General features: G+C 38.0%; 6 protein-coding genes and 1 non-coding gene across 8 annotated transcripts; 3 read left to right on the top strand and 4 right to left on the bottom strand.

Moving 5' to 3' along the window:
- The first annotated feature begins 1,187 nt into the window (after positions 1 to 1,187).
- On the top strand, positions 1,188 to 3,072 carry LOC103863361. The gene is made up of 2 exons (XM_009141114.3): positions 1,188 to 1,530; positions 1,645 to 3,072. Exons 1-2 carry the CDS (start codon positions 1,438 to 1,440, stop codon positions 2,881 to 2,883), a joined length of 1,332 nt encoding a protein of 443 aa, XP_009139362.2. The 5' UTR covers positions 1,188 to 1,437; the 3' UTR covers positions 2,884 to 3,072.
- A 9-nt stretch (positions 3,073 to 3,081) lies between these two features.
- Positions 3,082 to 7,156, bottom strand: LOC103863353. The gene is made up of 10 exons (XM_009141106.3): positions 6,518 to 7,156; positions 6,131 to 6,284; positions 5,894 to 6,021; positions 5,763 to 5,807; positions 5,626 to 5,679; positions 5,090 to 5,194; positions 4,759 to 4,962; positions 4,549 to 4,634; positions 3,597 to 4,432; positions 3,082 to 3,505 (listed from the first exon to the last, which is right to left on the bottom strand). The coding sequence occupies exons 2-10, from the start codon at positions 6,273 to 6,275 to the stop codon at positions 3,324 to 3,326; spliced, it is 1,785 nt and encodes a 594-aa protein (XP_009139354.1). The 5' UTR covers positions 6,276 to 6,284; positions 6,518 to 7,156; the 3' UTR covers positions 3,082 to 3,323.
- A 220-nt stretch (positions 7,157 to 7,376) lies between these two features.
- Positions 7,377 to 9,457, bottom strand: LOC103863344 (probable prolyl 4-hydroxylase 12). The gene is given in 8 exon segments (XM_009141097.3): positions 7,377 to 7,548; positions 7,551 to 7,818; positions 7,889 to 8,061; positions 8,216 to 8,273; positions 8,599 to 8,652; positions 8,736 to 8,793; positions 8,953 to 9,060; positions 9,290 to 9,457. Coding segments are annotated over 8 exon segments (870 nt in total). The 5' UTR covers positions 9,367 to 9,457; the 3' UTR covers positions 7,377 to 7,474.
- Positions 9,458 to 9,747: 290 nt separating this feature from the next.
- On the top strand, positions 9,748 to 12,209 carry LOC103863339 (actin-depolymerizing factor). Its single transcript, XM_009141091.3, has 3 exons — positions 9,748 to 9,899; positions 10,281 to 10,537; positions 11,908 to 12,209. The coding sequence occupies exons 1-3, from the start codon at positions 9,897 to 9,899 to the stop codon at positions 12,056 to 12,058; spliced, it is 411 nt and encodes a 136-aa protein (XP_009139339.1). The 5' UTR covers positions 9,748 to 9,896; the 3' UTR covers positions 12,059 to 12,209.
- Positions 12,210 to 12,329: 120 nt separating this feature from the next.
- On the top strand, positions 12,330 to 12,411 carry TRNAS-UGA. Its single transcript has one exon. It is a non-coding gene; the product is annotated as a tRNA-Ser (tRNA).
- A 2,180-nt stretch (positions 12,412 to 14,591) lies between these two features.
- On the bottom strand, positions 14,592 to 21,973 carry LOC103863322 (transcription factor LAF1). Of its 2 annotated transcripts, none has more exons than XM_033277202.1 (4): positions 20,452 to 21,973; positions 20,226 to 20,355; positions 19,849 to 20,147; positions 14,592 to 15,029 (listed from the first exon to the last, which is right to left on the bottom strand). In XM_033277202.1, the coding sequence occupies exons 1-4, from the start codon at positions 20,606 to 20,608 to the stop codon at positions 14,785 to 14,787; spliced, it is 831 nt and encodes a 276-aa protein (XP_033133093.1). In that variant the 5' UTR covers positions 20,609 to 21,973; the 3' UTR covers positions 14,592 to 14,784. The 2 variants fall into 2 exon arrangements, with proteins under 2 accessions (XP_033133093.1, XP_009139330.1); XM_009141082.3 differs by having other exon boundaries at positions 14,592 to 15,034; positions 19,854 to 20,147.
- A 287-nt stretch (positions 21,974 to 22,260) lies between these two features.
- LOC103863315 (pre-mRNA cleavage factor Im 25 kDa subunit 2) lies at positions 22,261 to 25,146 on the bottom strand. The gene is made up of 7 exons (XM_009141073.3): positions 24,861 to 25,146; positions 24,243 to 24,288; positions 23,464 to 23,557; positions 23,293 to 23,366; positions 22,898 to 22,984; positions 22,690 to 22,800; positions 22,261 to 22,598 (listed from the first exon to the last, which is right to left on the bottom strand). Exons 1-7 carry the CDS (start codon positions 24,977 to 24,979, stop codon positions 22,527 to 22,529), a joined length of 603 nt encoding a protein of 200 aa, XP_009139321.1. The 5' UTR covers positions 24,980 to 25,146; the 3' UTR covers positions 22,261 to 22,526.
- Between the last annotated feature and the right edge of the window lie 1,903 nt (positions 25,147 to 27,049).

Genomic DNA, 27,049 nt, shown 5'->3' with positions numbered 1-27,049 from the left:
TCCAATTTTTGTTGTTGTTGCTATTCCATGAATAGTTGGACGGTTAATCTTAATCTTTCTTTCGGTCCAGAGTCGGTCTTTAACTTTAAATTGAACGGAACAGAACTAGCCCCTACGCTTAACCACTAGCACACACACACCGTTGATAGAAGTCTAATCTTAGCAATAACAAAATCCTCAACAATTATTTTTTACAAATGTGAATTAGCATGTTAATATGCTTATATAATATGTTACACCAAAGATTTTTTAGATCATATAATTGAAAATTCAAATTTGAGTACATTGTGTATAAACCTTACACAAGTGATATACATTATTTTAGGGTGTAGTTTATATTTACTTGGATAAACTTTTATGAAAACATGAATTGAATATCCAAATGCACTTATTAGACGTACACTTGAAGTGTGGACACACGTGTGTCCAAAAATTTATCAGATCAGATCATATCATATACCAAGAGATTATGTTTATCATAAGTATCTACACTACTATCAAGGCTTAAAACGATCAAACACAACAAAAAGTGTTACATATCCTGGATGAAAAACTTTAAAAGATAAAAGTGCATTTTAGCAACAAAAGAAAAGAGAAATCAAAGTGCTACTATTATACTACACAAAGCAAACAAAATACAACTGCCTATTTATAGCAAAAATATCCCATTCTTGAATTAATCCATTCCATAGAAGAACATAACAATAACTATCTTTACATATGAGCGGTGATAAATACTTCGAGAAAACTAAACTTTTTATGTAATTTGTGTAAGTCACGAGAATCTCGCAAACTGACAGAAGACTCAGAGAGCGGCGCATTTATCTTAAAAGACTCAAAGCAAACTCACGAGTTTCTTGACGTCCACCATAATTAGAGTAACCCCTCAGTGGTATTCCCCTGTAATTACTCTTACAAACGATGATTTGTTATAACAAAATAATCGAAAGGAAAGCCATTTGTCTGCATCACTATAATGCGTTACTTTTCCCTTTTAAAGTATTTTCCCTCTTCCTCTCTTTCCCAATTATTTATAGCAATGATTTAATTACCAACACTACAATAATTGCGAATATTATTTTTAATATAAAGAAAAATAGTAAATGGAAGCGCGTGGGTCCGGACCGTCAACTTCGATGACGTGGCAATATCTCGTGGAAAATTGAATGCAAACTGTAAAAGATAACGACCACTGAGAGATAGAGAGAGAGTGAATGCTCGCTCATCCTCCATGTAATAAAAAAAGTTTTGCTTATTTATTCCCTTCTTTGTCTGTTCGATTTCACATTTTAAATTTTCCAGATTTTTTTGTTTCGTTTTGATCTTCACCGTAGAAACCCTCTCCCTCCTCTTCCATTGCTGAGATCGAAAGTGGTGTGTTGAGAGTTCGCATAATCTGTATGCTATTTGTTCGCTTAATTCCAACAAGCCTGAGATATGAGAAACGTGAATAACACCGTCGAGACGGTGAACGCCGCCGCTTCTGCCATCGTCTCCGCCGAGTCTCGAGTCCAACCGTCGTCAGTACAGGTAAGTAAACAACAACACTTTGGATCAGTAATGGTGAAGTTAATTACAACCACTAGATTCTTGTCTGTAGCTGATCAACAATCTTGTCTTTTTATTTTTAAATTTAATTTACAGAAGAAAAAATGGGGAAGCTGGCGGAGCTTGTACTGGTGCTTCGGATCCCAAAAGAACAACAAACGGATCGGTCACGCGGTTCTCGTACCCGAACCGGTTGGGTCCGGATCAGCTCCGGTGGCTCCGGTCCAAAACTCATCTAGCAACTCAACTTCGATATTCCTTCCTTTTATAGCTCCTCCTTCATCTCCAGCGTCGTTTCTTCAGTCAGGTCCTTCCTCTGTGTCCCACACTCCTCACGGAGTCGTTAATGCGTATTCCCGCAACGAACCGCCTTCAGCGTTTGCTATTGGGCCTTACGCTAACGAAACACAGCCCGTTACTCCACCTGTTGACTCCGCCGTCACAACTGCTCCCTACACGCCGCCTCCTGAGTCTGGTCGAGCGTCTTGCGCAACGCCTTCTTCCCCTGAGGTTCCTTTTGCTCAGTTACTTACTTCTTCGCTTGAACGAGCGAGGAGGAGTGGTGGTGGAGTGAGTCAGAAGTTTTCGGCTGGGCACTACGAGTTTAAGTCGCATCAAGTGTATCCAGGGAGTCCAGGTGGGAATCTGATCTCTCCTGGCTCCGTGGTGTCCAACTCTGGTACTTCTTCTCCTTACCCTGGTAAATGCTCCATCATCGAGTTTCGTGTCGGTGAGCCTCCGAGGTTTCTGGGGTTTGAGCACTTCACAGCGCGTAAATGGGGGTCGAGGTTCGGTTCTGGGACGATCACGCCTGCTGGTCAAGGTTCGAGGTTGGGTTCGGGTGCTTTGACTCCTGACGGTGGAAGTGGAGGGCTTGGGTCAAAGCTTGGTTCTGGTGCTGTGACGCCAAATGGTGTAGAGATGGTGGGTTTAGGCAGTCTTTTGGATAGTCAGATCTCTGAGGTTGCGTCTTTGGCTAATTCTGATGATGACGGGTCGTCGTCAAGGCATGGTGATGAAGGTGGCGCGGTTGCTCATAGAGTTTCGTTTGAGTTGACTGGTGAAGACGTTGCGCGTTGCTTTGCAAGTAAGCTATACGGAGTTGGTTTGGATGAGAAAGCGAACAAATGGAGTGACTCGGTTTCTGGTGACGAGCTGAGTGAGAAGTTGAGAACGTTTTCGTTAGGGTCGAGCAAAGAGTTCAAGTTTGATAACACGAAAGAGGAGAAGACAGCGGAGTGGTGGGCGAATGAGAAGGTTGCAGGAAAAGGTGATAACAGTCCTGGAAACAGTTGGAGTTTCTTTCCTGTTTTACGGTCTGGAGGATTCAGTTGACAAAAGCGTTACTTTTTTTCAGTCTTCTTCATTACCAGAAGAAACACCACCTAACATTGGAAAGCAGTTCAATGATTTGGTAAGAGATTGGGGGTCTAACAACAACTATACGTATATATATATATAGCTTTTCATTGTGGGGATCTATCTTGTACTGATAAGATATATATAATAATATTCTTTGGAACATTTCATAAAAATCTGAAAACCTATTTCATTGCAAAATCTTAAATTTCAAGTTTAAACCCTCAGAATGGAATAAGGTCAACAAAATAACAAATCTATGTCTTTCTATCAAGAATGAGGACTCTTGAAATCAAGAAAAATCTCTCTAGAAGCAAGAAAAAAAATGATTCGTCTCTCTATCACTCTCGCTAATACTGCACTTTGGTATACCTAAAAAGAATGATACTCTCTGGTCCAGAATCAAGTTCGATTTTTCAAGGAATCTTCTGTTTTGGAACATACTTCACATTCGCGCCCTTTTCGGGTTTCATCCTGTGCTTTGGTCTCGCGGCGGTTATAACACCATTTGAGGATTCGTGAGTGTTGTTGCCCGGCATGTCTGTTTCCTGAGACAGAACCAACGTCACGTGTTCTGCAGATATTGCCTCTTTCCATCCTGACAAGCCAATTCAGTTTTGAGTAAACCCACTTTTAAACTACTGGAACTAACGATAGAGAGATTAGAAAAGGAAGAAAAGAAGTTTTACTCTTTGCAAGAAACGCCTTTGCTTCGTGGTTGTTGAACTGCAAGCTTATGTGATTAGCGGTCTTAACTTCAGGTTGAGTTGAGCTCGAGTGCTCATCTTTTTTGTCTGTGTTTCCATTTGATGTTGACACTTTCCTTCCCTGACTGCTCACTGGTCTCGATACCTCTGCAGTTGATTGCTCAGATGTGGGTTTCGCCTCAACAGCCTTTGTTCTTCCCTCCTCTTCACTACTACATTTTGCTTGGTTATGTTCTCCACTGAGACAGCTGTTTCCAATAGTTACACTTACCGATCCAATCAGAACTTCGCTGTTCTTAGTTTGTTCCGGTTCAGCTACTACTGCGTCTGGTGATATCGATTTGGGGTTATCAGCTTTTCGGCTCCAAACTTTGGTAGTGTTGGCTCTTGCGTCTCTGTTAGTTCCGTTCTTTCGCATGCCTCCAAGTTTTGGCGCATGATTACCGTGAAACCCATTCGGCATTCCATACTGTGATCTTTCCATTTCCCTACGGCCACTTCGCCTTTCCATGTTTTGGCCATTACCAAAACCAGCACCATCAACCATTGGCGCTTGAGTTTCACCGTTCCTCTCATTGTCAATTTCCAAAACTTGAGGTTCCTCGAGGGATGAAGAGTCCTCAGTTGGTATGGAGTCTGATCTCTGTGCCTCGGTATCTGAAGCAACAGATAACGGTCTTGATGACTCGGCTGGAGATTGTTGTTGTTCTTCTGATGTGGTACTCTCGTCTTCCTTAGCATCTTTTGTCTGGTCCTTTACTCTCTGTTCTTTCTGTCTTAGCTTCTTCCTCTTCTTCCTCTCCAAGAGCTCAGCTTGTCTGCTCCAGACATCATACCAGTAAATAAGACTCAACACTTAGAAACCAATTCCGAATTGGAGAATCTTGATTTTAGTAATCTTATACGACTGGCATTGCAATTAATAAGCACGCACCTTCTTTGAGCAGCTTCTTCCTCTTCAACCAGTAAGTTTTGGCATCTCAGAGCTTCCGCATCTTTGTCAGCAAGCCATGCTTTAATCTGTACAACACGAAAACAAAAATAAATCACATGTAACAGATACATGCAAAGAAGCGTCCTCGTATAAGACACTTTCCTTTGCCAACTAAAGAGGAACGGTGAAACCTTGACGGAAAAACGTTACCAATTGCTGTTCCAGAAGAAAGCTTGCGCAAGCAACGACATTTTTTGCCTCCAGTACATTTTTTCCATTTTCCCCGTCAAAAATGTACTTCTGAATTGATGCAGCCTCGTTGGTCATGAAAGTTTTTTCGCTTGCATCATCGAGAATGCTAAAAAGTTGATTTGAATAAATTGGAAACCTAAGTGGTCTACCCTGGATGATATCCTGAAGAAAAAGTAAACATATATCATCACTATATCAGCCATGACTCATGAGGTTGAACATGGAGAATACTTTATCTCGAAAGATTAAAAGAAACAAGAAATCGTCAAGAGAGAGAGGAACTTCATACCAAAAGGTCAGAACCAGCTCTTAGATAATACTGCGGGAGCGCAGTATATCCTGGGTTTTCGATCAGAGAAATTAGTCCTGACTCAACTGATTCTCCACGAACATTCTACAAGAATCAAAAAACAAAGCATCTTAAGTTGGAGAAACTAGTCTCATGTCAATTAGTCACACAGATCAATGATGGAGAAATACAATGCTAGAGCATGGAAAACAAGAAATGAACAGCATGATGAATGTATGCATACTCATCCGCCCAGTGAGAATGTGCATACGAATTAGGTATGGTATATTCTCTATTTCTAATCATGGTTTCACAAACCTTGCAATAATGAAGAAAATAAGCAATACGGCATTCATAAAGAGTCAGAACGCTTCTAAACGATGAGTCGAACAACAACAAATTGAGCCATTGGGAGACTGGGGAAACATGCAATACTACACTCATAACCGATGCTCACTATGCGCTTAAAATGAGTGAAGATAACAATTTTTTTTGTGAAAAGAAGGGAAAGCATCAACAGGAATCATATACTATACCTCCAGCATCATGTTCTTTAATGAGAGAATCTCCTTTGCGTCAAATGCAGAGAGCTGAAATAACCAGAGAGAATGAACATGATCATCATTACCTAAAGGAAAAAAAAAAGAGAAGACGTCTAGGAAGGGAAACTAACCTCATCCCAAAAGGCACCCAGCGCATCCCTCTCTTTACCAGAATACTGAAACCATGCAAACACAAATCTTCAGAAACACTTCGAAATAAAAAGAACTAAATCAACCAGGAGTAAGTTCAGGCAAAGCAAACCATTTCAGGCTTTCTAGAAGGCCGATGCATACGCTTATGCCTTCTAAAGTTAACAGGAGAGCAAAACTCCCTGGTGCACTTGTCACACTTGTGCAGCTGTATCTTCAAAGGAGCCAGCAACGGCCATCCTGTGAACCAAATAGAACAATCAAACAGAATACAAATGTACCATTCCCCAAAAGCCACACATACTATCTATAATCAAGAAAGTGAGATCCAATCAGATGAGGCAATTACCTGGACGTTCTAAGGTATTGAGAAGCTGAAAGAGCTGCACTGGACTGTTCTCAGGTCTATGGAAAGTAAAAAACGGATCTTTACCAACCGCTCGTCTGATTAGCATGTCGAGAGAATCATTCCCTTCTTGTTTCACCAGCTCCATCGATTTCAACTGCAAACAAACAGCCATTAACAAACACAGTAACTATATATATACAATTCAATTCAATTATCAGAACCACTGACAGAGAAGCCACCTAACAGAATCAAAATCGAAATCGAAATCACTATCCAAAGCTATTGGCGGTTTTGAAATCTCATCAACAAACAGTCATGCATTGCAAACACGACGCGAGTGAATTCGAAATCGATTTTGAGTGTTTATCGAAAGTGCCGATCACGTACCAGTAACACAGTAACAACAGATCGGACGCGCGTCGAAAGAGAGAATGAGAAGAAGAAAATAAAATAAAGAGCGATCCTGGGGGGATTGATTCAAAAGCGAGAACGGAGCGAAAACAGAGAAAATCCGAGAAAGTGATGGGACGCTAAAGAAAATTTTGAGAAAATTTCGGAATGGGAGAGCTGTGCCGGGGAGGAAGGACATAGGAATTATAAAGGCGAGACAACAATGGGGTCCAAATTCGTAATATCCAGCAAATATTTTGATGGTCAATAACATAAATTAATAAAAGAAATCAAATGTTTTAATAGGAAAAATATGATTTCTTTCCCTGTAATTCTTATTTGGTCCAGATTTAAAAAAGACTTTGAAGTATTCATTCACATTTGTTTAAATCTCATTGGTCCAATGATGTGAGCAAACACTATTTTTGCTCTAATTATTATTTATTACTAATTTGTTGTTTCAGCGGTAAAACTCTGGAAAAAGTCTCTAATATTGATGAACAAACAAGAAATACATAAATTTCCCTGCATACTAACTTATCTAGTTAATTTTGAGCTCAGTTGCCAACTATCATAATCTTATATCACAAATGTCAAACGGCTTTGCTCGACTCAAGCCAAATATGTTTGTTGTGCTTCTCTGGCATCAGATTTAGAATCCATCTTCTATAATCCACGTTTAACTTTTATGGAATATTCCTTTTTATTTTAATCTATTTTGATAGAATATTCAAACGGACACGCACCTGCTAATTAATGAATTTATTCGAATCATATATGTATATATTAAGATATATGTTTAAAATGGAGGTATATATGAACACTTGAATATTTGTCTTCCAAGGAAAAAGTAATGAGACTTAAGAGCTTGACAAATTTGAATCTGTTAGAAATTGAGAAAAAAATGTTTCAGTATGGCCATTATTTCCAATATGATCAGAATGATATCAAGAATCAACAAGCGTTACAACTCTTTCTGCAGGTACCAAAGTAATCAGGAGAGCCAATCATATAAACAGGATTCTTTTGCATTCTCCAAGCTCAGCCCATTGTCCACAGTTCTCATCTTCATCACTGCATTCACCACTGTTCTCATCATTTCTTGCTTGTTTCTTGGCGTATATCAGTGTTGTCGCAGCCAACAGTTCCCCTTTCAGCACAGGACATCTAAAATGAGTGCTTCTTGGATCCAAAGATGCATTCAAGTGTCTTGTGAAGAACAGAACTGCGTTTCCTTTTACTGGTCTTAAGATGTTACCGCTCTCTGAGCAGTCTGACCAACTATTTTTGGTTTTCACCTGGTGGACAAAAAATAGATATTATGATTTCATTATTCGTTGTGTTGATTTCTATTTGTTTTCTACTGACCTCTGAGTTTGGGAAGAGAATCTCTCCACCTTGAGTTGTGTTTGTGACGTAGAGAATGATAGTTGCCAACAAAGATTCATGCCACACTGAGCTAGAATCTTCTCCAAAATAATCCAACTTCTTACCTGTCTTTTCCGATGTGTAACTTCTTAGCTTGATCGGACTGCTGTTTTCTGAAAGATGTGAACCAAAAGAGCATTAGCCGGCAGTTTTGGCCTAAGAAGAAGGCAATTACAAACCTAACTGGAGAAAGGAGGCCTTTCCAATAGCAATTAAAAGGTGCCCATTGATTGGAAACAAGGATAAGTAAAGGTTAGTACTTAGTACCTCTTGGTAGGAAAGTCCATGCAGAAATCTTTTCTTCAATCCCAGCAACTATTGGATCCTAGTTTACCAAAATTGCACCAAATTTAATGACTGGAACATGACATTGTTATAGCTATTTCAAACAACCAAGGTGGAAACTGCTATACTAGGGTTATATAACACCTGCGCTTTCTAAGTTGCGTGTCACACAAAACTACAAACATATTATCGTAAGAGTCTACTTTTTTTTTTGTAACTTAGTCTTAAGAGTCTATTTGAATATCATCTATATAACATCTTTACCCCATAGTGTTTTAGGTATATGGCAACATGCTTGTGTATCTGCAAACTTCAAGAATAAACTAAGAACTTACTGGCACATCTAAAGCTTGCTCAGAACTTACAAGTTGCGTCTTCCCATCAGCATCCCCTGACTTAACCTCTGAAGTCTCCTTTCTCTACAGAAAAAAGCAACAACCATTACAAAAGAACAAATGTATCAAATATATCTCAACAACCCGGATAGAAAAGAGGAACTTACCAGAGATATCAGATGATCACACTCTTCCTCTGACAAGAATCCACGGTAAAGAAAGACCCTGTCCATTCCAAATAGTAAAACACACATTAGCATCTCCCGAAGACTAATTTTCAGGCTATCTAAAAACTCCAACTAACAACAGCTAGAAAATTTCCTATATGCAATATTGTGTATAACTTGATCTGTGAAGCAGATATCCATGAAAAAATTACCTCACCTTGGTAGCCATGAAAGTTGAAGAACACGTCTAGGGTCCACAGATTTAGATCCAACAACATAATTGGACTGTGTATAACTTTCATCTTTATCTCGGAGTTCCTTCCGACTGCATAAATTAAAAAAGGAAATATAAATCAAAGTAGAAGGAACAGGGAGCAGTATTAAAGCTTAACTAAACTGAAATGTGATTAACATTCTCGCAAACCCCATTATTGCAAAAATAAATCTACATGTCCTTCAATCAGGTTGAGAGTGAAATGCAATCGAAAATGCAAGGATCTTTATAAAACTCAAACAAGACAAACGATCGATCAATGAGGGATTTCGAAACGTACCTTCCACCGAAACAGAAAGGGGAAGAAGAAGAAGACATGATCATCAGAATAAGGAAGATTTGGCTATGGGAAGCCATTGCTCCAGTGGTACTGGTAACATAGCATAAATGAATGGTCTGGTGATCTGGTCATATAGGCATTAGATGCGATATATGCATTGTAAAATGGTAGAAAAAAAGAATACAAAAGGTAGAAATGAGCAAAAATGATGCAAACTAGCGATTAAATTTGATAATGAATCTATATACGCATATGCATGCATATGTGTGAACGTATGCATGATGTATACAAATAGGTGCTAATAATAGAGTGTGCAGTGCCTTAAAAGAGGGGATGGTTAAGCTAATTTTAAGGTTTGAAAAAAGAAAACAATGTACGCCCTTATCACAGAAACAGATTAGCGACTAATATTAATGATAATAAATAAGAGCAGTTGTCCGAGTTTGTCTCGACCCTCCCTTCACAAACCAATTGAGCATTATCCTCTTCCTTAATTCTCCTAACAAATTACATTCCCATCTTCCTCTTTTCCAGAGGACAATCAATATTCACACAGAACAAGAAGTTTCTCTTCCTCAAGCTTTACCATAGAAACTAAACAAAAGCAATGGTTTGTCTCCTCTCTTCTCCTACTTACTTTTGTAATAATTCTGTAGGATTATTTTTACTATACAATGGCATGTAGTAGGCAATCGATGTCTGATTCTTAAAATATGGATGCCTATGTAGACCTTTAAAACCTGGAGTTTTGATGTAATGATTGTCTAATCATGTTAGATGTCGATTTCTCCATGATATTGACGTATTTCTCATTATTTTGTATAAGATAAATACTTATATCATTTTATTTCATAAGTTAATCACATATATTACATAAGCTTCGACATAAAAAATGGAATAAAAACCTAGCTAACTTCAGAAGAAAAGAAAATACTTTTGTATTTGATGTGATCGATGGTGATGGATATCTATGATATGATTGAATGAAAAGGCGAACGCGGCGTCAGGGATGGCAGTGGAAGACAACTGCAAGCTGAAGTTTTTGGAGCTAAAGAAAAGAATCTTTCGGTTCATAATATTCAGGATTGACGGGCAGCAAGTGGTGGTGGAAAAGTTAGGAAACCCCCAAGAGACTTACGATGATTTCACCGCTTCCCTCCCTGCCGACGAGTGCCGCTATGCGGTTTTCGATTTCGATTTTACCACCAATGAAAATTGCCAGAAGAGCAAAATCTTCTTCATAGCCTGGTACGACATTCTCTACTTTTTTTTTTTGGGCAAATGCATTCTCTACTTTTCCTTCGTTGATGTTTTCTATTAAGAAGATCGAGAATTAATGGCTGAAGCTCAGATTTGCTCTGAGATATTAAGAAAGTTGTTATAGATGTAAAAAAATACTTTCTCAACTGAAAATGTACGTACAAACAATGTATTTATAAGGTGCATGCGGTTTAGTGAAAGGAGGCTAAACCGATGTCTTACCAGATGGTTAAGTAAAAGGAGACAACCAAATATATAATCTAACCGGGACTCTAATATTTTCATTCAGTTTTACCTTTTGGTTTGGAACACTTTCATTCAATTTTACTATATATCATAAAGCCGTGTTGAGTTAAACTATGTTGCATGGAAACTGAAGCGGGTACGTGGAAGCGAAAGCGTAAGGAAGCGCAGAAGCGAGATTTTTTAAAATATTAGGAAGCGGGTACGTGTTGGAAGCGTATATTCATATATTAATTTTTTTAAAAATTAGGACTAAAAATTATATGATTTAAATTTGAAATAATGCATTTATTCATTTATAATAATTTTGAAATGATTTTATATTAAAACTGTAAAAATATACATAAATTAAGTTTACAAAAAATATTATATTAATTATTTTTAATACTTCATAAATAATTGACACAATGTATTTCAATATGTGATATATCTTTAATAAAAATCTCAATGCATAAAGATAATTTATAGTATTATTTTTAATATTTGTATATTTATAACTCAATATTCATTACTATTAATTTTTTTATTTTATATAGATTAAAACTATGGGTTTATATTTTATTGATATACATTGCATTTAAAAAAAAACGGAAGCGTGATTCCAAAACGGAATCGTAAGCTTCCAGCAGGTTTTTAAAGAGAATATTTTAGAAACGTTTTGGAAGCGAGATTCCGCAAGCTTCCACAAGATTCCGATTCCGATTCCGGTTCTGAAGCGGGAAGCGGACGTCTGATGAAGCTTCCATGCAACATAGGAGTTAAAACGTTAGAACATGTACATCATGTAGCCTTATTAAAGGTTATATATCTTCAATTTCATGTCATGTTAGTACTTACCTTGACCGGCTCTGAGATTTAGAAGGCCATACACATTTTAAAGTTAATCTTGATAAAAAATAGACAATTTGAAAATCATGCGATCTATATATATCAGCTTTATAAAATTTGGGAGTCAAAGCAAATGTTTCATCCAGTTGTGTTTAGAACCTGATAAGTGATAACAACCCTACCCTTTCTTATACTTAATATTCCCACGTACCAGACTTGATTTTGTTTCAGTAGTTTTGAATGAAGTGTACTTATGTGTTTTGGCTTTGTTGGATGATGCATGGTAGGTCACCGGATTCATCTAGAGTGAGGATGAAGATGGTGTACGCAAGCTCTAAGGATAGGTTCAAGAGAGAATTGGATGGCATTCAGGTGGAGTTGCAAGCCACTGATCCTAGCGAGATGAGTTTCGACATTATCAAAAGCCGAGCTCTCTAGATCTTTTCGTTGTTTTTCATCAAAAAAGCATCTAAGATATCATCTTTCGTATTTCTGATATTCCAAAAAAGAAAAAAACTGAAACATTTTTCAGTATTATGTAATTTCCTTGGTTTAAGAACTGAATTGCTCATCGTCGTTTTCATTCATATATTCACTTGTCTTTGTAAATAATGTAATACTCCCGTTTGGGAGAAGTTGAACCCATGTTGAGCATGTTTGTGTAACATCTCAAAGACTAAATTATTCTCTGTATCCATGCTTACAACATGTCGATATGTCCGAGTGGTTAAGGAGACAGACTTGAAATCTGTTGCGCTTCGCCCGCGCAGGTTCGAACCCTACTGTCGACGTTTTATTAATCTCGTACGGGGCTCTTTTGAGTGTAACCATTATCCGGGAAGTAGTCGATGTAACTTGTTTAAGAAGTTAAGTTCAACGTAACGGTTCGGGTTTTGGCAAAATATCATTTTTCTATCCACTTTCAGTAACTACCACCACAAGAGTACACACCTGTACACGCCTCTGAGGCTCTGAATATAAAAATCGATAGGGATCAATGACGTTGACGTTTGTGGCCCACGCGATGGCGGCGATTATGGTGCTGGTTTGGAATATCAGCTACAGAGGTGGATTGGCGTGGGAAGGTGAAAGATGATGTTTGGTCTTTTATTGACGTTTGATTAAGAAAATGAAATCTCCTTTGGCTTTAATCTCATGTCAAAGTTCATACAATGTTATTTTGTTGTTAACAAGAAAATAAATATTGGACACATTATCACCTGCGCATAGACAAAAAAACTGACCGCTTAGAGCATCAATGATTTTAATTTTATATAAAGCATTATAAAAACTTTACCTAAAAAACAAGGGCACAGAACGTATTTCATCAAGAAAAAATTGAAAATGTTACACCGGCACTACCGCCAGTTTACCTGAACTTTTCTTTCTTTTTAATGTGATTCAGCTGCACCCTGTTCTCATTGGATTTGTAATAATGGGAGGAGAAGGTAAACAATAACAGAATCTGTTGAACAGTGAGACAGAAGTTTTATTACTATATCTTGATTTGTCCCGTTGATGATGATTCAAATTTAAAGACTACATAAACCTGTGTTTTGGAATTGGAACATGCAGCAATTATAAGTTACAAAAGCTCTTCCGCTTGAGAAAACAGTGAAGAAGTTGATCCACTTTGTTCTCCATGCCATTGCTCTGGCTCTCGGGATCTGAGGAATTTGCGCAGTTTTCAAGAACCACTACGAAAATGGAATCCCTGATCTCTACAGCCTCCATTCCTGGATCAAACTAAACTAAAGGGAGAGAGAATGTTACAAGACATCTTGAATGTTAAGATCAATTACGCAGTATATGGGGGTGAGTACTGATGATGTTGCGTGGATTATAAAACTCAAACACCAAGGGAGAGATTGAAGAGTTGTGTTGACTGAGCTTTATAAGCTGTCAGAATAGATTATCAAAGAGATGCTGGAATACAAGAACATGTTGATGTGGAGTTGCTAAGACAAAGAGATCATTCGTGAAGATATGTCTGTTACACAAGAAATACTATGATGTGGTATTGTGTGTGGAACACAATAATGACACTCGGGTTGTCACGACTGAGATGCTGATGTGGGCTTTATGTTGACAAGAGAAGTGGTCACATGGGATTTATGAGAAGTGAGGTCCAACGTCATTAGAACACATGGATGTGTTGCGGGCTGAATGGGCTTAGGGTTTTACTTGGATGGAGTATAGAGAGAACGAGACGGTGACAAGAAACGGTCATACGCCTAGGGTTCTATTGAAGATGCACATGGATATGTGTAACAATGAGTAGTAGTTGCTCTTATCTTTGTAAATCTAGATTAGAGTGGTAGGCACGTGTGTGTGCTAGATACCATATAGCAATAGTTTGTTGCGGCCTTTTTCTAGTATATGAGTTTCGGTCCTGGATATCGGAAACGAACCTAGTTAGCAAATCTCTGTGTCTCTTTACTTTATGCTCAAACATACTTGCACATGAACACACTCGCATAAGAATACATAGACTAGCCATGAATCTGTTATTACAATATTCCTTTGGTCTTCTCAAGTCTACTTACAGAACAACCACAAACACTTAGGACAAAACGTTGCTTGATGCAAAACTATATAACATGAAAGTTTTGAACGTTTAAGTGGGTGTACAGCTTCATAGTGTTTTATTCCCTGGAGGGTCACCAAATCTGAGATGCGGTTTGCTTCCGTGGCACGCAAATACGCAATGCTGGGCTTATTTGTTTATATTCTTGCGGTTGGGAACGCAGCTTTAGGGTTTTCTGGAAAAGCTGACTTTCTTGGAGAGTGGAGGGCTTGATAATTATGGAACCGAAGCATTTCTTGTGAATTTTACGGCTATTGTCACCATTCTCTTTGGTGCTTTTGTGGTACTCACTGTTTCTGCTAAGTCTCCTTCGCGTTCCTCCTCCATTGATGATGCTGAAACTACAGCTATTCTTCTATATGAAACATATTCTACACTACACTCATATCTGTATTGCCACTTTTATTATCATTAGATCATATTTGTAGCTAAAAACTTTGTGTTTGGTTTAGCTGACTACGAGTTTGCTACTTCTTGTGCTAGAATCTTAAATAAAGTTAATGAATATTGCAAATCTTTTAACATATTATCACCAATTGTTTTTCCTTTACAAATTTAATTTACATTAATTTAGACGTTACGTCATTGTTGATGAAGAAAAGAAAAAACCATAAGAGTTGCAATCTGAGGCCTCTCTATCAACTTTATGCTCCTGCTTCTGACACTTCGAGCCAAACACAACGTCGTCAAGAGTCCAGTTGCTGTTGTTAATCATCCTTTCGTTGTAATGGAACTGATCAACATCACATGATTCTTGGTAATCTAAGACAGATCTTTCAATACTTGGAGCTTGATTGTGGCTAGAGTCTGTCAAATCAGAGGAAGAGTGTTAAACTATAATCTAATCTCTCCTTGATACATTTACATAAGTTAGTTATTTATGTTATTACACAAAGAGTTGTAACTCTTCAAGTTGTGTCCTTTAGTATAAAGAGTTGTGTCTCTTATACTTGTATTGATTCGATCTCTATATAAAGATCAATCATCTGTTGTAAACAAATAACCGAATCTCAATAACACAAAAGTATTTTCAGAAAAGTTTATAAGCCTGAAACGTCTATCTTATTCTTTCTCTCGAACTCGTGTGTAACACACTGTGATCGTTGTGTAACACAAGCGGTTGGTAAAAGATTAACATGGTATCAGAGCTTTACGTTTGAGAGGACAAAGGAAAAAGCACTAGTAAGAGAAACACTTGGCGTGGAGAAAAGGAGGCTAGAGGATTTTGTCATACGATTTCGGAATCACTCGAAACGATGAAGAATCAAGTAATCCCCATATTTGATGGAGAGAAGTACGACTTCTGGAGCATCAAGATGACAACCATTCTCAAGACCAGGAAGTTATGGTCTGTGGTTGAAGAAGGCGTAGCAGCCCCACCAGCACAAGTGGATGAAACCCCTGAAACAGCAAGGGCAAGATCGCTTAGAGAAGAAGCGATGATGAACGATACATTGGCTTTGCAAATCTTGCAAACTGCTGTATCGGATCATATATTCTCACGGATTGCAGCAGCATCAACATCCAAAGAGGCGTGGGATGCATTGAAGGAGGAGTATGAAGGCTCTCCTCAAGTTCGTTTGATTAAACTTCAAACATTGCGAAGGGAGTATGAGAATCTGAAGATGTATGAGAATGAAGACATTAAGGTCTTCACAGATAAGATAGTTGAATTGGCAAATCAATTAACTTATCATGGTGAACAGAAGTCAGATGTTCAACTCATACAGAAGATACTCATCTCTCTCCCAGCCAAGTTCGATAGCATAGTCAGTGTGTTGGAGCAAACAAGCGACTTGACTTCAACAAAGATGACAGAGTTGATCGGGATCTTGAAGGCTCATGAAGCAAGGCTGGCTGCAAGAGAAGAAAGCACCAGTGAAGGAGCATTCGATGCTCGTGTTAAACACAAAAATTCTGGTGTTACACAAGACAACTCAAAGCGCCAAGGAGGCAAGAAGTGGTGCGGTTTCTGCAAGAGAAACAACCACAATGAGAGCGAGTGTTGGAGGAAACAGAAGAAGGAAGATCCAAAGAAGGATCACAGAAGTAACAAGGAGTGTTACAATTGTGGCAAGTTAGGCCACTTTGCAAATCAGTGCTACTCAAAGAAGAAAGAGAAGGCACATGTGAGTTTTGAAGAAAACTCAAATGAAGATCACATGTTGTTTAGTGCGAGCGAAGCAGCAACAACAGTGATGGAAGATGTCTGGTTAGTAGACAGTGGAGCAACTAATCACATGACAAAGGAGGAGAGTTACTTCTCAAAGCTTGATAGGAGTATCAAGGTTCCAATAAAGATTGGAAATGGAAGCACAGTCATGACAGCCGGTAAAGGAGACATTACCGTCATAACTAAAGGTGGCAAGAAGACCATCAGAAATGTGTTCTTGGTTCCGGGTTTGGCGAAAAATTTGTTGAGTGTTCCACAAATTGTTTCAAGCGGATACCGGGTGAGTTTCCAAGAGAAGAGATGCATCATAGATGATGCAAAAGGAAGGAGGATAATGGATATCCCAATGACTCACAAAAGCTATCGAATCAGGATGAGTTCGGCTCAGGTAGAAGAGGCCTTGAGCGCTAGTGAGCAAGGAAAGATGGAGACATGGCACAAGAGACTTGGTCATGTAGGCGACAAAAGGTTGCAACAAATGCAAGACAAAGACTTGGTAAAGGGATTACCAAAGTTTAAAGTCAAGAAGGAAGCATGTGAGGCGTGTAGACTTGGAAAGCAATCACGCAAAAGCTTCCCAAAGGAATCTCAAACTAAGACAAGAGAGAAGCTTGAGATTGTACATACGGATGTATGTGGGCCGATGCAGCACCAGTCTGTTGATGGAAGCCGATACTTTTTGCTATTCTTGGATGATCATACTCACATGTGTTGGGTATACTTCATGAAGCAAAAGTCAGAGACATTCTCACTGTTCAAGAAGTTCAAAGCAATGGTGGAGAAGCAGTCGGATTGTACCATCAAGACACTGAGATCAGATGGAGGTGGTGAGTTCACTTCACGAGAATTCAACCGGTTCTGTGAAGAAGAAGGAATCAATAAGCAAGTCACCTTGCCTTATTCACCACAACAAAATGGTGCAGCGGAGCGCATGAATAGGACCTTGGTGGAGATGGCTAGATCGATGTTGGCAGAGCAAGACTTACCGCTCAAGTTATGGGCAGAAGCGGTATACACTGCCTCATATCTTCAAAACCGTCTGCCATCAAAGGCAATAGAAGAAGATGTCACTCCTATAGAGAAGTGGTGTGGACACAAGCCAGATGTGTCACACATGAGAATGTTTGGTAGCATATGCTACATACATATCCCAAATCAAAAGAGGAGGAAGCTAGACGTCAAGGCAAAGCGTGGAGTCTTTGTTGGATATAGCAACCAATCCAAAGGCTATAGAGTTTTCATTTTGGAGAATGAGAAGATTGAAGTATCAAGAGATGTCGAGTTTGAAGAAGGAAAGAAGTGGGATTGGAAAAGGCAAGAAGAAGTGAGGAAGACATTGGAGTTGTCTATGGAAGACTCTCACTCGCCTGAAGAACAAACCGAAGGTGCATCCAGTCCTGAAGAACAAACCGAAGGTGCATCCAGTCCTGAGGAACAATTTGGAGGTATTTTCAGTCCTGTTCTCTTTCAAAATGATGATCATGATACTAGTAGTGGAGATGAAGAAACTTCTGAGGCACCAAGGAAGTTCAAGTCCATGGTTGATATCATGGAAAGGGCACCGAGAGTAGAGCTTGATGAAGCGGCTCAAGCTATAGAAGCTTGTCTTCATGCAAATGAAGAACCATACACTTATGATGAAGCGTGTGGTACCAAGGAATGGAGAGAAGCAATGAATGAGGAGATAGCCATGATTGAGAAGAACAAGACGTGGGAACTAGTGGACAAGCCAAAGAAGAAGAATGTGATAAGTGTGAAGTGGATCTACAAGATCAAGACCGATGCAAACGGCAATCACATCAAGCACAAGGCGCGGCTAGTTGCAAGAGGGTTCTCTCAAGAGTATGGTGTTGACTACCTTGAGACGTTTGCCCCTGTCTCAAGACATGATACAATACGAGCCATACTTGCCTATGCGGCTCAGATGAAGTGGCAATTGTATCAGATGGATGTGAAGTCAGCCTTTCTCAATGGCGACCTCAAGGAAGAAGTGTATGTCACACAACCGCCTGGGTATGTGACACACGGGAAGGAACACAAAGTGTTAAGGCTACACAAAGCTTTATATGGTTTAAAGCAAGCCCCAAGGGCATGGTATGGAAGGATAGATTCATACTTTCTTCAAAACGGTTTTGAGAGGAGTATGAATGATGCGGCCTTATACATCAAGAAGCAAGGAGGAGATGTGTTGATCGTGAGTCTATATGTGGATGATATAATCATCACAGGAAGCAACATTCAGAGCATCAACACATTCAAGGAGAACATGAAGAAAGAATTCGAGATGGTGGATCTTGGATTGTTGAACTACTTTCTTGGAATGGAAGTAATTCAAGACGATGGAGGCATATTTCTTTCACAAGAAAAGTATGCAAACAAACTTGTAGACAAGTTTGGGATGCGAGACAGCAAGAGTGTAAGCAACCCACTTACACCACAAGGAAAAGGAGTTGAGGATGACAAGGAGTATGGAGATCCGACTAAGTATAGAAGCATCATTGGAGGGCTTTTGTACTTGTGTGCATCAAGACCTGATGTGATGTATGCAAGCGCTTATCTCTCAAGATACATGCAATCACCTCGCATGAAGCACTACCAAGAAGCCAAGAGGGTGTTAAGATATGTCAAAGGAACATCAAACTTTGGAGTGTACTTCACAAGCGTGAAAGAACCAAGACTTGTAGGCTACACAGACAGCGATTGGGGTGGTTCTAAGGAAGACAAGAAAAGCACTTCAGGTTATGTGTTTACTCTTGGATCAGCTATGTTTTGTTGGCAGTCAAGCAAGCAACAAACAGTGGCGCAATCAACGGCTGAGGCAGAGTACATAGCCGTGTGTGCAGCAGCAAATCAAGCAGTGTGGTTACAAAGACTATTTGAAGACTTTGGTCAGAAGTTTGAAGGAGGCATTCCGATCTTATGTGACAACAAATCAGCAATAGCAATTGGGAAGAATCCGGTGCAACACAGAAGGACGAAGCACATAGAGATCAAGTACCATTTCGTGAGGGAAGCTGAGCAAAAGGGAATCATTGAACTGAAGTATTGCAAAGGGGATGATCAACTCGCAGACATTCTCACAAAGGCATTGGGCGGTTCAAGATTTGAAGATCTAAGGAAGCAGCTTGGAGTCAAGTCGAGATATGATTAAGGAGGAGTGTTAAACTATAATCTAATCTCTCCTTGATACATTTACATAAGTTAGTTATTTATGTTATTACACAAAGAGTTGTAACTCTTCAAGTTGTGTCCTTTAGTATAAAGAGTTGTGTCTCTTATACTTGTATTGATTCGATCTCTATATAAAGATCAATCATCTGTTGTAAACAAATAACCGAATCTCAATAACACAAAAGTATTTTCAGAAAAGTTTATAAGCCTGAAACGTCTATCTTATTCTTTCTCTCGAACTCGTGTGTAACACACTGTGATCGTTGTGTAACACAAGCGGTTGGTAAAAGATTAACAAAGAGAACCAGTCGGAGAAGAAAATCCTTGGGATCTCAGGACCAGAAGAACATGGATATTTGTTGTTGCCATTGATTTCATGTGATGGAGATGAAGATGTATTCTCTGGAGGTCCCTGGAAGGAGATAACGTGATTAGACACTACGGTTTGTGGGTTTCTTTCTACACAAGAAACACGTGACTCAGAAGAAGAGGAAATAGATGGAGACTTGAGCCATCTCTTTTTCAAATGAGAGTGCCAATAGTTCTTTATCTCGTTGTCTGTTCTTCCCGGTAAGTATTTCGCAATCATCGACCACCTATGCACACCCAAAAATTATTCTCTTTACCATCTACTGAAACAATAGGGTTAGGGCTTCAGTTAGAACTATGCTTACTTGTTACCCAAGGAAGAGTGAAATGTCAAGATAATCTCTTCCTCTTCTGTACTAATCATATCCCTCTTTAATCCTGGTCTTAGGTAATTAATCCATCTTAGTCTGCAGCTCTTCCCATTCCTTTGTAACCCTTTTCAAATTATATCCCAACAAAAATGACTAAAGTAATTAAGGATCAATCCAAAGAACTAAATAAGTATTGAAGAAAAAGATTAAAAAGAGAGACCAGCTTTGATGGGAACAGTGGTCCAGCAAGAATGGCCATGAGAGAGGATGAATCTGCTTAGCTTCTCGTCTTCTTCAGGTGACCAGAACCCTTTCCTCTGTCTATGCTTTAGCTTCTCTCCAGATTTCGTTTTCGCCATTTCTCTATTATGAAACATGTGTGAATATTATGGTTTAGAGAACATATATATATATATATATATATATATATATATATATATATATATATATATATATCACCAAAAGTCCACACACACAAAAGTCCACAATGTTAAGAAATAACCCCATGGGGCTGCTTAGAATAAAAAACATGACCTGTAATGTAATATAGTTCCATATGACTTTTGTCCTCATAACTCCTTCCTTAATTATACAAATGCATACAATACGAAAGCATGCCATACAATAAGAAAGTCACACATATATATTCTAAACTTTATATGCATGTTTTTTCTATTGTATGCATTTGTATAAGGAAGGAGTGAGGACAAAAGTCATAATGGAATATATGTAAAGATGGTTAGGTGTAGCAAAAGTCTACTTAGATGAAATTAAATTATTGATACAGTGCTAAGATTTATAGTTTTTAACTCAAAAAACAAATTAGCATATGTCCCGTTATATTTTGAAAGTTATTTGCTGAAGGAAGAAAGTATTACGAATATACAGTAACATATTCATAGCCAAAAGTCTACATTTCAGCAATAATTCGAGAGAATATGACAGACTTGAGACTTCTCTAGTTTGGATTACGTAGGGATTACTCAAAGACATTTTATTTTAAAAACTTAATCAGGATGGAATTATCTATCTGATTCAGTTCACTGATTGTGAATAATGGAACAATGATTGTAGAGAATCATCCAATCTGTTTAGATGTCTTTTAGGAAAGTATCAATAGCAAGCAAACAAATTGTATTTGCGAGACCAAGAACTTAGAAAGAATATTAAAGTTTATCTGCGAGAATATGTGTTTCTTTGTTTTGTCTTCTAAATTTTGAACATTAATTTTTTTACCAAAAAGAAAAATTGAATATTAAGATGGCTAGATTTTTTTTTTTTTTTTTGTAAATGTTTCTAGTGAAGTCAACATATTTCTTAGCAATAGAACAAAAAAATATTACATTTATACCGACAAGTGGATGAGTAATAAGATTTGCTTGAGGAATATTGTTAGTCTTAACAATTTTAATTTCTTATGTCCCGATATAATTGAGGCTATTGAGCTGTCGTTAGTTCTTAAAAATACTCTGATTTTGTTTTCTAATTGTTGGCTCTATTGGCCTGTGAAAAAAATGCCTATTCAAAACGATGAACAGCGAGATTGAGAGGGAAGCAAAAAAACAAAACTGTACTCTTGTCTTGATTGACCACAATATAATATGCCGTCAAGCAAATCGCCAGTGACCACATCTATTGTCATCATTATCTAATGTTTACAATCGATAATTATTTATGAATGGTCTTGATTATAGTAGAGTAGTTACTTTAAGATTGTTTATCTACAACACTTCTCCTGCTTCGAGTCTTCTACCAATAAGACCAACATTTTTAACATGTCATAGTTTCTAAAACCATTTCCAACACACCCTTATTTCTATTTCTATATTTTCCTCTAAAATAAAAAAATTTTATTATAGAAAAAAATATAGAGATATGATATTTTCATCTTTACATATAGAGGTAAAAAAATTTTTTTCTCTATAATTTTCTCTAAAATAGAAGTATACATTAGAGCATTTTCGTCTATATAATAGAGATCTTAAGAGGAAAAGTAAAGTGTACATTGGAAATGCTGTACACACGTAAATAGCAACCAAAATAGAAATATCATTGAACACTACGCGAAAATACATGTTCCACGGTTAGACAAGACCGCTGTTAGTCACATAATGACGAATGCTATTAGATAGAAATGAGATCAAATAATCTGCTTGTGCTGAAACTTTAATGAACCGGTTCTTCATTAACCGAGAAAGTCTATAATGGAAAAAACCACACACTCATCTCCAAAACCCTGCCAAAGTAACTTACCATCAAACAGGTTTCTTGTTCTTCAACACCAAGTAAGTAGAATCACGAACTAATCATGTTGAAATGGAATCTGGACAGCTGTTGAGGAATGGTCGATATAACTGGCCCATATCTCTGTTCCAGGAAAAGAATAACGCGGTTAGGAGTGAGCCTATTATTAAAGGTTGACACAGTATCTGGAAATATATTACAAAAAAAACAAAACCTGAACGTTGTCATAGAGTTCAAACAAAGGGACGGCCAAGAGCTTCAAGTTTTTGGGCACTGCAAAGTACTCTTTCTCAGACAAGTGAACCACATAGAGTCTCTTACATTCCTGCCATTCCACAGATAGAAGATATAAACAAAACACACTTAGGTGATGATTAAAAGAGGCTGTTGATAAGCTACATTGCCTTCTTGTTTCCTAATACCTTTGGTTTCGTGATGTGAGGAGGGCAGTAAGGGTACATCATGGTTTCAAAGTTTGGACGCCACCAAGTAGCAACACATTCTCCTACCTGTTAAAGAGAAAAAAAAGCGAGAACGTCGGATCAAAGCAATATACATTAATCAATCAGACATGTAAGCACTCGTAATAAGCATATCAATCTATACCAAAGAAACAAGACCTATCTCTGTGTCCTTCTATGAATCCCTCATTACTAAAAATCCAAAGTGTAATAACCAAAAGGTTTGAATTGCTTCTCGTTTGCATTAAGTGGAAGAACATGACACACACTGAACTAATTCTTTTTAATGTATCTACCTATACCTAAATATCCGGTCACTATCAGCCAAAGAAATAAAGATGAAACCAGGATAGTACCTTCCAATCAGGTACAAGACCAGCGGAATTGCCTCCAAGCTTACTGGTCAACTTTCTCTTCAGGCCTTCAACTTCTTCAAGACATAACACAGTTCACCATTCAAAAAATGAATCAACAAAAAAAATCGCAGAAGTATAGAAAGTACAAACAAACAGATGGATGATGCATACCATTCTCTCCAGGCTTCAGGCGTCCACCTGGAAGTTTGCAGAATGTGTTACCAATTTGCAAGAGAAGTATGTGAGGATGGTTGTGTTCTTGTACCTGTAAGGTTGATCAGCCTAAGGTATCAATAAAAATCCTAGGGTTGGAGGTATATAACAAATCTCAAATCATAGTAGGTGGTAACAGTTCTAGACTTGACACTAATCATTTACTTAACATACGTTTATACGATTGACCTTTAGGATGTCAATATATTATATTATGTTTTCAAGAAAATGTCAAGAGATGAGAGCGTGAGCTGTGAAGTAGATGTTATTCTATAGCCAGCCAAAACATGAAAACTTAGAAGGGGAAGGGTGCACACAAAGAATGAAATAAACGAGAACACAAGAAGCAATATATAACTGACTAGACGAAGCAGTAAAATTTTAGCACAAGTCCACTAAATCCATAAAGCTTGTGGATTGACTAAGTGCGCTTTAATCGAACAGCACAAATTTGAGTCAGAGATGGCAACTAGATAAGGAAGTAGATGCCTTTAATAAAATGTCACAAAGTTAAATTATGCATGTTTACAGAGAGCGCTAAGATTAAATACAAGTAAGTTTTAACAATTGAGTAGCATTATATCTATGAAAATATAAGAATGCAATTCATGAGATGGTCCACAGATTGTAAGACAAAGGGTGGTGCTCCAACATAGACAAAAACTACAGAGGAGTTGGATAAAAAAAATCAAACAAAACAGAAGCTCACATCTCGAAAAGTAACGAATAACACATACCAGCAGAATGGCGTCAACGCTAGTCCTCATGCCCTCTTTCATATAGCTGCAACGCAACACACCATCAAATATCAACAAAAATAAGAAAGACAATACTTCACTCATCAGAATGTGTAGAGTTAAAACAATTCAACTCCAGACTAGGACATAATCACTTACACTGGGAAAAAGCATGAGACTTTGGACCAACTTACAAAACAAAAGTGTTCTCTTTTCAGTTAAAAAAAAAGTTTATAGCTGATTTTTTTTTGTTTCACTGAAACAGATGTTTCTTACCAGTTCTACTACTACTAATACATGTATCGAAAAAGTTATAATTTCTGAAACCGATTACTTGAGAAAAACGGCCGCATGAGACAAAACCCAGAAACTAAATGAAATTCTCTAATTTGGTTTCTCTCAAAAACAATTTACAGGGAAGCTAGTAAGTTTAAGTAGCAGCAAGATCGCAGGTAAGCATAGAGAGGTCGAACACTCTCAAAACGTTAATGAAATAAGCAAGATGATGATCTAAGCATGTAAAGGCCGGAGCTTTCTAGGGTTTTTTCTTCTCTTAGTTCAGCAGGTAGCTATTAGAAGGAAACAGAAGATAAAGAGGAAAGAGAGAAGGAATCGTACTTGATCTTCATACGAGCGAGTCGATCCGCGACGGAGGTGTCTTTTTCGAGCTTCGGTTCTTTTGTTCCGAAGCTGTAGTTCGAAAGCGGGTACGTGTTCACAATCTGAGACATGGCCATCTCTCTCTCTTTCTGTTTACTCTCTCCCGGATCCACTTACTCAGTAATGTCGGAATCTTCTTCCCACGTCCCTCTCTCTATATCGATCTATTTGATCAATGGCGGCGGCGACGGCAATAGAGGATTTAATCTCGACGGCGAATATAATATGACACCGTCGTGTCTCTGTGCTCGAGTTTTCTTAAAAGGCGTATCAAAACGATATGTGGCCCAATAATATTTGGGCCGCGTTTGAACAGGCCCATTTAAAGCCTGGTCCAGAAGAACCTCCCGAAACCGCTTCTTATGCTTTGTAGACTAGACAGTACTTTTCTGATGACACAGGCTTCATGTATATGAGGAATGGGAAAATGATCTATTCCCCTATGAACTAATTGTTTCCGGCTTTTTCACATACGAACTTTTAAACCATATAAAAAACCATATGAACAATACGAAAATGGTTTATTTTCTTATAAACTAGTTTTTTCTGGCTTTTTCACGCACGAATCTTTAAATCATACCAAAAAGCACATGAACAATTCTATTTTTAAAATTACATACACAAACTATCTATTTTAAACTAATTCCCCTAAAACTGTAACGGTAATTTAAACGTTAACTTGGTTTATGACATGTGGAAAACCGGTTTCATTTGGGTTGATAAAAAAAAATACTATGTCGTTTTATTTTTTTTCTTTTTTGTCAATTGCTCTTTTTTCAGAAATCGTTTTACTCTTTGTCATCAGTTGGGGATACTGCACCGATTTTATAGTTCCTTGTGCAATACATGGAGATTGTAAGCTAGTAGTTGCTGCTTTTCTTTCTTTATGCATCATGTAAAACATTTTATTCTTCTGCAGAATAATAAATTTTATCTCCAATTGATAACGAAGAGTAAAACTATTTCCGAAAAAGAAGAACAGTTGACAAAAAAAAGAGAAGAAGGATAAAACTACATAGTATTTATCAATCCAAATTAAACCGGCTCTCCACGTGTCATAAACCTAGTTAACATTTAAATAACACCATTTACGGTTTTAGGGGAATTAGTTTAAAAATCGATAGTTTTTGTATGTTATTCAAAAAATAGAGTTGTTCATGTGCTTTTTGGTATGGTTTAAAAGTTAGTGTGTGAAAAACCAAGAAAAGTAGTTCATAGGGGAATAAACCACGTTTCCGTTGTTCATGTAGTTATGTGGTTTTTGGTATGGTTTAAAAATTTGTGTGTGAAAAAGCCGGGAACAATTAGTTCACAGAGGAATAGGTCATTTTCCCTATGAGGAATATTTCCAAGATTATTAATGGAGCTAATATGGGAGGAGAAAACTGCTATATCTGTCTAGTTGCTTTAATTTCCATAATGGCTCTCTCGTAGCATGGAGAATAACAGTATGAGCTTATGCTTTTATTACATTTCTTACATATGTAAATCCTATATGTTTTTAGTCATATACCCTTTTGGTTTCCCAGGTTGGTTGGTTCCTTTAAACCAGCTTCATTCGCCAAGGGGCACGTTCTTGATGGTGTTTTCACTCGGACAGGTGCGACATCACACAGTTTTCACATAATATTCTATATATCCCCCAATGTTCATAATGTAAATGCTTTTATTAGTCGCTTTTCTTCTTTGGGAGGGTATCACATTTCATCGCCATAAGCTGCTCTATGGTTTTCACCTTTCAGCTGTCGCGTAGGCTTTTCGCCTGATAAGCTTTTTCAGGTGAGTGAGCTATAATATTTCGCCTGATGATAGAGAATATAATCAGCACAAGATGATGTATGTTTCTCCTTCTCCCACTTTTTCTTTCAGCTTGTGTCTCTTTTTTGAATTTCACTTTTCACCTGGTAGAGTAAAGCATATATAGTACTTGTGGGGTCCTAGAATTGGATCCGCCAATTTTTGGGAGCTGGAGCCTCGCAGAGGAGACAGCTGGATTTGGAAGAAGTCATGTAAGCTGAGGTCAGCCGCGAGACACTTTGTGGTGTGTGAGGTTGGGGTGGGTCAAACAGCTAGCTTATGGTATGATAATTGGACGGATCTAGGACCCCTGATTCATCTAACTGGTGAGCGAGGTCCATCAGTCTCGG

Source organism: Brassica rapa, chromosome A01 (assembly GCF_000309985.2).
Source record: "Brassica rapa cultivar Chiifu-401-42 chromosome A01, CAAS_Brap_v3.01, whole genome shotgun sequence".
Taxonomy (NCBI): domain Eukaryota; kingdom Viridiplantae; phylum Streptophyta; class Magnoliopsida; order Brassicales; family Brassicaceae; genus Brassica; species Brassica rapa.
The sequence above is the reverse complement of the archived record's forward strand: the minus strand, read 5'-3'. Positions and strand labels throughout refer to the sequence as shown.